The 14134-nt window shown below is 29.3% G+C and overlaps 1 protein-coding gene and 3 long non-coding RNA genes across 5 annotated transcripts; 1 reads left to right on the plus strand and 3 right to left on the minus strand.

Moving 5' to 3' along the window:
* Positions 1–789: 789 nt before the first annotated feature.
* Positions 790–1547, minus strand: LOC17878207 (uncharacterized protein At1g66480). The gene is made up of 2 exons (XM_006285085.1): positions 984–1547; positions 790–846 (listed from the first exon to the last, which is right to left on the minus strand). Exons 1-2 carry the CDS (start codon positions 1545–1547, stop codon positions 790–792), a joined length of 621 nt encoding a protein of 206 aa, XP_006285147.1.
* Positions 1548–3463: 1916 nt separating this feature from the next.
* LOC17879551 lies at positions 3464–4210 on the plus strand. Its single transcript, XR_002833047.1, has 2 exons — positions 3464–3590; positions 3783–4210. It is a non-coding gene; the product is annotated as an uncharacterized LOC17879551 (long non-coding RNA).
* A 1114-nt stretch (positions 4211–5324) lies between these two features.
* On the minus strand, positions 5325–6603 carry LOC111829677. The gene is made up of 2 exons (XR_002833045.1): positions 6390–6603; positions 5325–5763 (listed from the first exon to the last, which is right to left on the minus strand). It is a non-coding gene; the product is annotated as an uncharacterized LOC111829677 (long non-coding RNA).
* Positions 6604–12184: 5581 nt separating this feature from the next.
* Positions 12185–13975, minus strand: LOC111829707. 2 transcript variants are annotated; one of them, XR_002833066.1, is made up of 4 exons: positions 13861–13975; positions 13030–13399; positions 12614–12835; positions 12185–12265 (listed from the first exon to the last, which is right to left on the minus strand). It is a non-coding gene; the product is annotated as an uncharacterized LOC111829707 (long non-coding RNA). The 2 variants fall into 2 exon arrangements; XR_002833065.1 differs by having other exon boundaries at positions 13030–13975.
* Between the last annotated feature and the right edge of the window lie 159 nt (positions 13976–14134).

Raw genomic sequence — 14134 nt, forward strand, 5'->3', positions numbered from 1 at the left:
CTGAAAAATATAAACAAACTCCAAATATTAATAATACTTTAACTTTATGTAGATTTATATTTTTAATATTTTAATTATTCTATAAAGCTTAAAAGTTTGTAACTTAATATTTGTAACTTTTTAAAAGTTTTACTTTAAAAGATTTATTTTTCTTAAATAAAAAACCGAATGAAACTGGATAAATTTTTTAATTCGGAGTTTGTAGTTGGGAGCATATTAGTCATATTTGTAATGGTTTTGAACTATTATCTAAATTTTTCTACCTTATGTAGACATTGTACATATATTTTTTCCCTTATCGATTGACTTCTATACGTTCGTTTTCAAAAAATTTAATTGCAAATTGTGTGGAAGAAAATTTGTATTTTTATTATAAATATATTTTATGTAATAATATAAGTTAAAAACAAATAAGATTATATATTTATATTGGAGAGAGATTCGATTTATTAGAGATTTTAGGAAATTTTTTGATGTAATAAATATTGGTTTCCAATTTTGCGATTTGCTTATGATTTAATTACAAAATTTACTTTTAAGTTTTGTTATTTGTTCAAATGGCAAGGGTTTGATTATGCAAATATTGCAAATTAAAAAGTTATAATCCAAAATTGATTTTAGTATAAAATGTACTTCAAAAATGTTAAGATAGATGTTTACCAATGTACAAAATACATTTTGATAAAAGATGTTTATGAACAAAATAATTTGAGTTTAGACAAAAACTCATAAATCTTTCGTAATCACGAAGATATTGTGGAAACCTTGAATCTTGCGATGTTATTATTATTAATATAAAACAACGATCTCTCCTCTACCTCCTTCATCTGCAAACCTTACATGCTTCTGCATATTGTGATACATCATACATAGCTTATGTTAGTGTGTGTTATAAATTTATAATGTATGGTTTAAAATTTGATACTAGCTAGAAGAAACCTTAACATATTGTGTGATACTAATTAAGTTCTCGACGTTATTACCTCTTTGTAATGGTTCTTTATTCTCCGACCTAAGCCATTGTTATCTCCGGCTTGTATCTCACCGGAGCTCTCCAAATAAACGCTTATAAGCTTCGCCGCGACTTCAGAAACATCTTGGCTTTCTCCCATTAACTTCTTGATTTGAGACCTAGGCAGCTTCAATGTCACCCTCGTCTGTCCAGGTCCAGGCCCGTCTCCATTGTTCGAACTAGCGATACCGATGTCCGAAACCGTTCTCCGAGAAAGCATTAACATCTCAAGACGCTCCTTGGCTCCAACATGAATATTACCGGACATAACTCTCCGGTAAGGAAGCTTATTCTTCTTATCTACCATCGGAAGGTCCACTAGAAAATATGTTTTATTCGGCCTTAAGATATGATTCGGCTCCAGCGGTTTGGCTCGAACTCCTAAACGTTTCACGGTCTCGGCGTCTAAGAGCGCAAACCCGGGATACTCTTTCGTGGCGTCACTCGCTGTTACCGGAGTTTTGAGCCGGAAAATATCGCCGTCGATCTTCATAACTTTCACTTTGTTTCTCCTCACCATGATAGTGTTCCCCATTTGTTCTATGACTTTTTAGTTCAATAGATCTCATAAAGCTTGTGCTATCTATTTATATGTTGAGGAGGTTTAGTTAAAGCTTTTATTTTAATAAAGTCTTAAAGTTGAATTTTAATAAACTAATTATGTTGAAAAAAATACAAACGTGAAAAAGTCGGTCCATAGCGATACATTTGTGATTTGTCTATGCCATTTTTAAAAGTAATCATATATAGTCGCCAGGATTATCTTAATATTTGATGACTAGGTACGTATGTTATATTCAATTCTGTAAGGCGGTTATCCAAATTTTACTTTCGCCATATCAATAAAAAAATTATTTTAGTTAGAAAAATATGCAAATTTCATCGTTCTATTTATGGATTGAAGTAAGCATCTCGAAATTGGAATTGTCTATCCCAAACTTTTATCATTTGAAGTATGCATACTAGCTAGAGTTACTATACTATGGCATAAAGCATGCAAATGAATTGGGAGGTTCAAAGAGACCGTTGTAAATTGTCTTTTTTTTTTTGTTTTTTTCTTTTTATCAATATTGGACAACAACTGGCTGATGCATTAGCCAAATTCCTACAGATATGTAGGGAGTGGGACTCAATCCCTGGTATGATGATGTTTGTCCATCAGTGAACTTATCATTTGCCACTATACTAACGTCACTTTACAACTGGTTGTAAACTGTCAAAAAAGTGAATTTGCAACTGACTGAGTCCATGGGCCGGTACATCCCCGTAAGGCAAAGTCAAACCTTTGTAGTTAGTATTAGTTATAACTCTCTTTTGGAGAGCATACTTTTCTAAACCTATGATTTAGCTAGAGGATTAACAACTAGGCCAACTTATCACTGGTCAACTAACACTTTTACTGATGTCAACAACAACAACAAAAAAAAACAAAAAACTAACACTTAAACAATGGGGAAATATTGTATATTCAATTAAAAAAATTTGAGTTTTAGTTTTTTTCTAAAGTGTTTAAGAGAAATAAATCTATCTTAACATTTTCTAAATACATTTTGTACTAAAATCTATTTTGGGTTATAACCTTTTATTTGGTAGTATTTGCATAATCAAACCCTTGCCATTTGAATAAATAACAAAACTTAAAAGTAAATTTTGTAATTAAATCACAAGCAAATAACAAAACTGGAAACAAATATTTATTACATCAAACAAATTTCCTAAAATCTCTATATGATAAATCACATCTCTCTCTAATAAATTTATATAATCTTATTTGTTTTGATTTATATTATTACATAAAACATATTTATAATAAAAATACAATTTTCCGCACATTTAGCAATTTAAGTTTTTGAAAACGGACGTATATAATTCAATCGATAAAGGAAAAAATATATGTAGAAAGTCTACGTAAGGTAGAAAATTATAGATAATAGTTTAAAACATTACAAATAGTACTAATATGCTCCCAACTACAAATGAGCATGAAGTTGGTTTTTCAGGCATCCAAATTAAAAATGGGACAATTTTAAAAATGCCCCTTTTGGAGAATACATTTTTAAAAATGCCCTAATGGGGAGAGCATTTTTAAATATACCCTTCTTTTTGTATAAAAAGACAGTTATACCCTTAATGATTTAACCTAATTGCAAAAACCCGTTTCTCCTTCTCCATCATCTCTTCTTCTACATCGTTTCTCTCTCTCTCTCTCTCCATCTCTTCTTTCTCTGCATCTCCTCTCTATCTGGAGAGCTTCTCTCTCTCTACATCTCTTCTCTCTCTGGATCTCTTCTCTCTTAGGATCTCTTCTCTCTCTGGATTTCTTCTCTCTTAGGATCTCTTCTCTCTCAATACTCGATCTACTTTCTCGATTTGCTTCTCTCTGAATCACATCTCTCTGGATCTCATCTCTCTGGATCTGCTCTCTCTCTCCATCATCTCTCTCTGGATCTGCTCTCTCTCTCCATCATCTCTCTGTGGATCTGCTCTCTCTCTCTCTCTATCATCTCTCTGGATCTGCTCTCTCTAGCGTTGTCGTAGCACTTGTCGTCAGTTATGGACTATTGAATCCATTATTCAGGTTTGTGTTAATTTTGTAGAATCCATATAAATTTTGGGTAAAATTGAATAGAATGTTAGTAGGTACAGATTCATTAGGGTATACTCTGAAATTTAGTTTTTGTTTCATAATCTTAGTGTACCAAAAAAAATTACAAACCTTTTAAAAGCATTTAAAAGGTTTTAAATTGATTTTTAATGTGTTTTTATACAGGTTGGAATCTTCATAAAGATTATCATGGTTTTTGTAATGGATTATGGTGTTGTTGGTGGGACTAAAGGCGATTATAAAGCTTATGAGGAATATAGTGTTGTGTCCTACTGTTAAAGAAGTTGTTATCTGTGAAGGATCAATCCCTTGTTTGGTTCCAATGTTGAGGTGGGCGATTTCAGGTGTGAGAATTGCAGCTGGAAAAATGTTGGTGGTGTTTGCTTGCATTTGTAAAAGGTTGTGGTGTGGAGCTGTAGTGGTGCTTGTTTTCATCCACGTTCTTGGCTTTATTATAATATAGTTATCTTCCTTTTTTCTTTGCTATATGTAGATTCATATGTCTGTGGTTAAGATCTTGGTAAATAATATTATGAACATGATGCTACACGTAAAATACAAAGCAATAAGGTCTTACAAACTTTGAAAACCTATGGAAATAATGTTAAAGTATTTAAAAGGTCTTACAAGATTTTAAAAAGCATTTGAAAGATTTTACAAGCCTTTTATAAGGTTTAAAAAGGTTTTTAGAAGACTTTTAAAAACTTTTAAAAGTATTGAAAAGATTTTACAAGCCTTTTTAAAGATTTTTAAAAGTTTTTTTAACAAGTTTTTAAACGCTTTTATAAGGTTTTGTGAAGTATTTACAAGATTGTAAAACCTTTTAAAACCCTTGTATTTTATTTTATTTTTAAAACATTTAGAACCCTTGTAAATTCTTTTAAAAACCTTTTTAAATCTTTTTAAAAACCTTTTATAATCTTCCTTGTTTCTTAGCTCTATGTAGAAGTATATGTATGTAGTTAAGATCTTGGTAAATGATATTATGATCATGATTCTACACGTAAAATACAAAGTAATAAGGTTCTAAAATGAGTACAACTCATCAATCTCTAATAAGAACTTTAAAATATATAAAAACATTATACAAACTTTAAAACCTATAAGAAATCTTGTAAAAGTTTTCAAAAAGTTTTACAAAGACTTTAATAAGGTGTTTAAAATGTGTATTAAGGCTTTATAAAGTTTTTAAAAGGTTTTTATAAGGTTTTTATAAAATGTTTATAAAATGTTTATAAGGTTTTTATAAGGTTTTTATAAAGTGTTTAAATGTATATTAAGGGTTTAAGAACTAATTAAAAAGTGTATTAAGGCTTTATAAAGTTGTATAAAAGGTTTTTATAAGGTGTTTAAATGTGTATTAAGGCTTTATAAAGTTTTTAAAAGGTTTTTATAAGGTTTTTATAAGGTTTTTATAAGGTGTTTATAAGGTTTTTATAAGGTGTTTATAAGGTTTTTATAAGGTGTTTATATGGTTTTTATAAGGTTTTTATAAAGTTTTTATAAGGTTTTATAAGGTGTTTAAATGTATATTAAGGGTTTAAAAACTAATTAAAAGTTTTACAATGTTTTTGTAAGGTTTTGTGAAGCATTTAAAAGATTTTACAAGATTTTTGTATAGCTTTTAAAAGTATTTTACCTACTTACAGTTCCATAGAAATCTTCCATTCATGTCACAAAGGTAACAAATAGAAACATACATAAGTATTAACACATGAACTTGAGGTTGAAATACATATTAACACAGTAACATACATAAGTATTAACACAATGAAAGAAGAACCATCACAACCAAATCAGAAGTAGTTAGCGATTACAAACAATAATTACGGGTTTAATGGAATATATCTCAGACTCTAATTTCACTTCTCCAAAAGCTATGCATACATAAAAGAAATCCGTTTGTTCATTTGTAAAGCCCACTGTAACCTCCTTCTCTTTTGTCCACTTATTAATCTCTACAACGAGCCAACACGTTACATGACGAGGTGAATCTTGATTCTTTTCTCAAGCTTCTTAGAAGTTATGTGTTCAGCAATTCTCAGATCTCCAGCATCTAATCCACGGGAGCTTATAGCCAATTCTGCGACTGTGACATCAAGTGATTCAAAGCTTCAGTTTCTGCAGTCAAGAGGATACAATGCACCTGCAATTAAAGAACGAATTAACTAAAGCTAGGAGAGAGAGAGCCAAAACTGGTCTCATCTAGTCCATTACCTCAAATACATGATATATGAGTCTCATCTAGTCCATTTAACACATCAGCTCTTCTAGACAACAAAACCAACATAACAACACCAAACCTATAGTTATCAAGTTTCTCTACAACACTAAGTATCTTTCATTGGTGATGGGCTCTCCTATCAAATTCACTCTTCCTACACACACAACTGAACAAACATCTTCACCATCTATTTCATATTCATATGCAACAATTCTCATTACAATACCATCTTCTAATCATCTAAATACAAAAACTGCAGACATCAACACATAATTAGCAACCAATTCATCAAAAATCCATATCATATAGAATTCTCTTTCCACAACTATTAAAAATCATACTTAATATATGCTTCTCATCCATTAGCCAACAGCAATTTGCATAAAACAATAAGCTTATTTTTTTGGCATTTTACCAAACACCTTATGTGCGCTCAATGAATCTTTCTATTTTCTGTAGAAATCACATAAACGTGTACCTTAAATGTGATATTATCAAACCTAAGACAAAATCAGAAAAGCAAAGAAGAAGAAAAGATCAAAGCTCACCTATGACGACAACTCTATATGTTAGCAACAAAAGGAAGGTATGACTAAGTAGAAGATGGAATTGAGAAGAAATAACGACAGAGAACAAGAGACGAGGTGAGACAACGACTAAGGAGAAATCGGAGAAGATGAGATGATGCTAGAGAAGAAGGTCGATGAACACCGCGAATAATACACGGCGAGATCGACAGACGGCAAAGAGAGAAGGAGAGAGAAGGAAGAAGGTGTGCGTTTAGGTATGTTAAAAGGGAGAGTTAATATTAAAGAGGGTAAATTTGTCATTAAAATTTTAAGAAGGGTAAAATTAAAAATGACAAGAAAGAAGGGTATTTTTAAAAAGGAGCATCCCAAAAGGGGTATTTCTAACAAATTCTCATTAAGAAATTAATTCAGTTTCATATGATTCTTTATTTAAGAAAAATAAAACTTTTAAAAATTTTCAAAAATGTCAATATTTTATTTTTTAAAATTTTAAATATTATAAATATTAAAACTTTTAAAAGCTTAAAATATAATAATATTTAATCAAGCTTTATAGAATATTAAAAATATTTAAAATATTTAAACTCTACAAAAAGTTAAAGTATTATTAATATTTTAACTCTAAAAAATATAATACTATTGTACATAATTTTGATTGAACAATTTTGAGTTTACATAAATATGATTATATTTTTCTTTCGGGTTCCCTATATTTAAAATATTTTACTGGTTAAATTAAAATAGAATTTTTTTATTTATAACTAAACTGTCTCGTGGTGTACAGTGTGTTGACCAAATATTTCTATGAATCTACTTATAATACAAATTCATAAAATTATATAAAATTCAAATGAAATAAACACATAAACAACTAGCCTATACAAACTAACTACGAAAATGACCAATTAAATTATGGAGATGTGGTGTACCACGGGGTAAATCCTAGTTTATAAGTGATATTTTGAATATATAATATTAAAAAGAAAAAAACCATTTTTCATTAAATAAACAGTTTATTTATTTATTTTTAATATTGTACATTCAAAAAATCACTTATAAATTTTTTTCTCTTAAGATTTTAAAAAATAAAACTAAAATTCACAATTTTAATATATAGTTTTTTTGTTATTTTTAAAATAACTAGATTATCGCTGGAGAATTCATTTTCAACCATATATTTTAGGGGGAATTTCAAAAATATCCCTTTTCCAATACAACTTTTTAAAAATACCCCTCTTTCTAGATTTATCAAAAAGTCACTATAAAATTTGAAATTTATCAAAAACATATGTGTAAACTTATATTTATATACACAAATTATCTTTATATGTGTGTAAATTTATATATATATATATTTCATAAATACCATATAAATACATTTTAAAAACCTTTTAAAAACCATTTAAAAACCTTATAAAAACTGTGTAAACCTTTTAAAAACCTTATAAAAACATTATAAATGCCGTTTAGAACCTTTTAAAACCTTATAAATATTTGGATTTAGTCTTCTAGTAGTAATGATGACCTCGATGTACCTTATTAACCATATAAAAGTTTATAATTTTTCATATTTGAAAAGGGGTATTTTTGAAAATGGATAGAAAAGAGGGGTATTTTTAAAAAGGGGTACAACAAAGGGGGTATTTCTCAAAAATTCTCTATATTTTATTATAAAAGTTTAATTTACGTTTATGGGTTAAGTTATTATGATAATGAATTCAAATATTTGAAATATTATGTAAATTTTACCACCATTTTAATTTTACCAACAAAAAAAAAATCTATATACTTTGATGAGGAGACTCAAACTTGGTGGTTAAACCCTTATTTATCTTTCCATAAAGTTGTACCTTGGTCAACTAAGGAATTTTTTTTTTATATTATTGCAAATAAAATTACGATTTAGTTTTGATTTTTTGTTGTTGTTGTTTTGGCTTAGTATGAATCAATCTTAACTCTATTTTGAGTGTTCTAAGCTCTTTAATTTATGATAGTTCTCATACATAACAAATTCAATAAGGTTTTCAAGGTTTCATGTTGGACCATCGCTTGTGTATCCTATGTTGTCTAACTACTCTTCATCGGTTTCAATAAAATTTTTGAAGTTTTTCAAGGTAGACATCTTCCATGTAGTATTTTAAATCTACATTTATCTCAACATACTCTTCATTAACTTGTTGAATTATCCATTAAATGCTTCTTTAAGATTGGTGTCCATCCTCATTGACGTTGAGGGTGCAACACGTCAACGAGGCAATGGTTTGAAACTCTCATCATAACTATTTTGCACAAAGGGTCTCACCGTAGGGTTTTAATTTTGTTTCATAAAAAGTGTCATTCTAAATTTTCAATGCATTTTTAATACTAAATTTCCTAATTTTACTTTTAATCTACAATTAATTAAACTATTAAACACTTATGAAATAGAGGTGTATATATGTATAATTCAAAGTTTTCTTAATTTGTGTGAAATGTGTCAAAATGACACTCTTTGCATCATGTGTCTTTTCATAGAAGAGTTTTTCCTCAAACTAAAATATATTATTCTGAAAACATGGTTGGTAATACTGTTAAACGAATTTTTTATAAAAATACTAAAACTTAAAACATTATATTTACTTTTGTTTTGATTTTTTTTTTTTTTTTTTTTGCTTAACTAATGTTTTGTGCCAACCCAAAATATAATGAGATATTTATCAAAAAATAAATAAGTGGACCGACCGACGTATATATTTTAGTTTCTATAGTTTGTAACTATTGTGAAAGTAACTGATCATTATTTCAATGCCAACAAACTTGGAAGATGGGAGTTTTGTTGTCGAATATACAAATTATATAAATATATATAATAACTTTGTTGTATAAGCTATTATATAATACAACAAATTTCATTTTCATAAACAACTCGCAAACACATTATCTTAAAGAATCAGAGTGTTCAAGAGCTAGGTACAAATTGATTTTTTTTTCACATCAATCTTATATGCTTTCAAATATTTTGTTGTAAGGAGAAATATATTTTGATTTATTTATTTTTATAAGATGTCATCTAAAATCGTTAAAATTTTGGCCATTACCTTCTCAATTTCAAGATTTGATATAATTTAAATAATTTTAATCTAATGGCCAATTTTTGCTGGTGTAACATGAAAGGCTAGTGTTATATTGATAAATGATATAGCAGACAAAAAATCATTGATGGTATTGTACATTAGTTGTTGTGTCAGCATAATTAACGTATTCCTTTTGTGGAACTCCATACTTATTGATTGATACTGCTGAGTCCATAATGATATGAATCTTAGCAACGCTTTAGATGGCTAAAGTCTCACAAAATTGGCACACAAGACTCTAGATAATTAAAGTAGTTGAAAAGAATGCTATGTGTCACTTATCTCAATATATTTTTGTCAATTTCGTATTCAATGTTAATATGCTTTTAGTTGTGTAGAAAATGTTAATTTAACAAAAGTTAATCTAAATAGCGTTGATAATTGTAACAATTATAATAAGTGATGATAAATATTTCTTTTAGTTGTAAATAAAGGAAGAAAAAAATATTTAATTTTAATAATTGACATAGAATTAAATAAATAAACTTTTTTGGTATAATATTTGCTTATTTAGTCATACACGTTGATTATTAGATTAATTATAAGAATAGTTTGTTAAATTGTTTTACACAATAATAAAAAAACATATTAATATTTTTTTGTCAACCAAACTTATATTAAAAAAAAATAACTAAATAAAAAGTACTTGAATTTATCTTTTGTTAGGTGATTCGTTGTAATGTAAATTAACAAAGTAAATTAGTTACATCAGATTTTTACAACTGATGCTACCTAATTATTTTTTTTTCAACAAAAAAAAATTATTGATTAAGAATTAATATAGTCATGATACAACTGATTCTGCAGCCATCGAGGTGGATAAACACCCGTACATAAAAAATTACTATCTAAACAACCAAACTTAGCGAGAAGATGGGCAGCTTCATTACAAGATCGCTTAGCAAAGCCAAAATTAATTTCAGAAAAGGAAGCATACCAGTGTAAGATATCCTGACAAATCCCTTCAATTAAGGCATTGTGAAGATTCCCTTGAAGCATATCTATTAAGTCAGAACAGTCGCTCTGCATATAGACTTTACGATATCCTCGTAACCAGATTTGTTGAATCGCAGCTAGTAATGCCTTTGCTTCTGCTTCAATAGGTGTGGTTGCTACCTAATTAATATGAAAGCAAACTAGTACTAAATTTAATTTATTTCAAGATGATAATTTACTTTCAAGATAATATATGAAAGCAAACTGCCCCATTCTCATTTACATCCCTTCTTCACTAAGAAGCGAAATCAATGCATATCCAAAGGAGAAAATTGTAAGAATCCCACTTTGGCATCTTTCAGGTCACGAAAATACTGTTTTGAACCGTATAAGAGCTGCACCGCTTCGTTGTTAGTAGTTTAGATCACATTGTCTGGGCTCCTAAACATCATGATGGCTTAGTTGATTGGCCAATAACCCTCTCTGGTCATGTGGAACGTAACTTGGACAAGGTGTAGGTCAAGGTGTAGGTCATGTGGAATTTGAATAATTTAATTATTTCATTGTTGCTGAGGAGGAAGCTGGAGATGCTAACAGCAGAGGTATTTATAATTCCAACCAGTTACGGAGATGTTAATTAAAATGCAGTATATTTCCAAAGCAATACAAAGATGATTAGGAGAGAAACAAAAATATCTTATACAAGATTATGGAATACCCAAATTCCATGTGGCACTCTTTTATTTGGTAATATTTGGTTAGACAGTACACTTTATATAAATAAAAAAACATTTCGCTAGATGCTAGAGGTAAATGATAAGCCTTACATTAATTTGAGTAAGTAATACACAAAAGTAATGTATGCTTACTTATACCATTATTTTTAGATACAAAAACAAAAAGAAAAGAACAACTGAACTAGAATTGAACTAAAATCAGGTTAACCATTAATAGTTGAAGTATATACCCACCAACATACATGAAGAAAACTGGATAGTGAGATCAATTCAAGAAATCATGGTTAGAACTAAAACCAATATTGCAACTCTAAATAGTTTGGTAAGAGTGAATATTAAGACAAATATATTAGATAATTCTTAGAATTTTATTTTTTATCTTCTTTGTAAACTTTTGGATAATTTCTTAACAACAATTTATCCAACATTGATAATTATTACATTATATTTCTAATAATTAAGTTATGATGGCCTTGTGTGAATCTCACACATTAAAATATAACAAACACTTTGAAAATTGGTCTTGCAAAATCCCAAATAAATAAAAAACGCAACATCTTATCAAATAAAATTTTCTCACTCTAAATTGTTTGTTTTCAATGTATTGAAATTTAATATTTAGCTTTTTAAAACACTTTATATAATAATATCTTTTTAGTTAACAATTAAAACAATTTACTTCAAATAATATTTATAAAAAAAGTTAAAAACAAACTTTGAAGCTTTTAAACATTACATTTACAATAAGTGAAAACATGTTGAATTTTTACACCAAACAGACGAATCAAAAAGGGACTGTATGTCCAGTTTATTTTAAACGTATTTAAATTTAACACTTAGATTAAACAAAAGAAAAAAAATTGGTTAAATAAAAATTTGGTTTTAAATCATTCTGTAAAAATTTGATATTTACTTTTAAATCATTCTGTAAAATCAGCAGTAAAAAAAACATAAAATCTTTTTTACTTTTGTATATTTTCATATCATATTCTTAATTTTTTTTTAAAGATAATAAAGTATAGTATACCTGCAAGGTTGTGATGAACATCGTGAGGCGATTTGGTGGTTGTTCTGAAATTTGAAACCACAAATGAGAGGGAGCAGCTACCTGTTTGTTACACATAAGAGATGTCCTCTTTTATTTCATAATACCACACAAATTTATTTTAATTTTCCAAATCAAATTAAAAGATGACGACTATTACGAACCTACTTATAATACCTCGAGATAGTAAACCAAAGAAAACAAGAACATGAAATGAACTTTTCATAGTACCAATTACTGATTAACCACTATAATGAACTTTTCATAGAACCAATTACTAATTAATGAACTTTTCATAGAACCAATTACTAATTAATGAACTTTTCATAGAACCAATTACTAATTAATGAACTTTTAATGGTCTAAAGCATCTATAAACAAAAAGAAGAAGAGAAAGGGTTAACCACTTACTGTTTTGCTTAAAAGCGTGTTAGACACTCAACAATGTTAGGTGATCTCCATCAATGTGCCCAAACCTAGATTTAGCTTCATCTGCTGGTTTTTGAGTCTCTCTTGGCAGAATAAAGCAGAGAATTACAGAATTTGTTTTTTATAACAGAACATGTCCATGGAAGTGGTCAGCAGATGCATAGAGGTGAGGAGACTAATACCATTTGCTTCATGACTGAGTAACTGAAACAACTATGTATCTGCATCAGCCACTTACTTAGGATATGCAGAACCGAGACTAGAGACTGCTGATGATAACACCTAACTCTAATACTTAATGCAGAATGGAAATTGTTATCAAGTTTTAAGCCTTAAACTTAACTACATACCTAATCAAAGCTAGCAAGAGTATATAAAAAACAAAACTAAGGGTGTACCTGAAAGTATGGCTGCAGAAACCAAGTAAGGGTGTATCTGAAAGCATGGCTGAAACCGAGAGCAGTTGAATTCAGGACTGACTGATGAGCATCTTCGCCATCTGTGGATCCAAGGGGAACTCACTCATTATCTCACATGTATTTGTCAAGTTACCTTCATCATCCAGTGCTCCCAAGTAATTCAAAACTTCTATGACTCTGCATCAAGCGTTTCAGGAGCTGGGAGATTGATAAAATCGAAGTGCACAACCACAGGTCATCAATACCTAGTTTTTTCAAGGTCAGAAGTGTGTTTGCAAGGTTCGATCTCAATAATTCAGGAAAGGTATGCGGCTGCAAGTCATTACTGAAACTCTTGTCTGTATAAAGCCTGTAAAAACTCTTTTCTGGTGAGCAGCACTTGACTTTGAAATCGGGAACACTAACAATGACTCAACACGGATTCTTGGGTCACAAGGCTATATATGGACTCAAAGTATCAACACTTTGAGGAGCAAACCATCAGTCAAGTAAACATATGATGAGACACAAGTACATAAGATTATAAAGAAGAGAAGCTAGAGAAAGAGACAATGGTTTACTTAAGTCTTAAGATGTAATTAATCAACTTCTTCAGCAAACACGGCGAGACACAAACATGGCTACAACTATAGGTTGTCCTGTGTGCATCCAAAACAATTCCTACACTTATCTCAAGTTTCCAGCATCCACAACATATCTATAAGGTAACCATTCATTCTCTAAGATCACTAGTAAACATCATCATCTCTAATTAAATCATTCCTAATCTCAAATACAAATCAAGAAGACAGAAAAATATATTACTAATACCTTCGCTCGATTCCTCTCTCTTCACTTTTTAAACCTCTGGTGAAAGCGTCTCTGTGGATAATCATCGGCGGAATTCGCAGAGACTATTTCAATTTCTGTCGTAGTCTTTGGTGAAATCGATTTAGAAGGAAGAAGAAAAAAAACAGAGGATCTCGATAGATGAAACCAAACGATGATATGATAAATCTTACCGTTACGGATCATTACCGTTTCGAGAAGAGAACAGAGAACCGAACTAAACTGCATCATTAGTAGGATCTTGAACAAAATTTAT

Source organism: Capsella rubella, unplaced genomic scaffold, assembly GCF_000375325.1.
Source record: "Capsella rubella cultivar Monte Gargano unplaced genomic scaffold, Caprub1_0 scaffold_7, whole genome shotgun sequence".
Lineage (NCBI taxonomy): Eukaryota > Viridiplantae > Streptophyta > Magnoliopsida > Brassicales > Brassicaceae > Capsella > Capsella rubella.

What these genes read in the sequence shown, in the direction of transcription:
- LOC17878207 (XM_006285085.1), bottom strand. Translation starts at nt 1,547, where the DNA reads ATGGGGAACACTATCATGGTGAGGAGAAACAAAGTGAAAGTTATGAAG. An exon ending in TAAAGAACCATTACAAAGAG is followed by an intron (nt 847 to 983) that starts GTAATAACGTCG and finishes CACAATATGCAG; the next exon opens with AAGCATGTAAGGTTTGCAGA.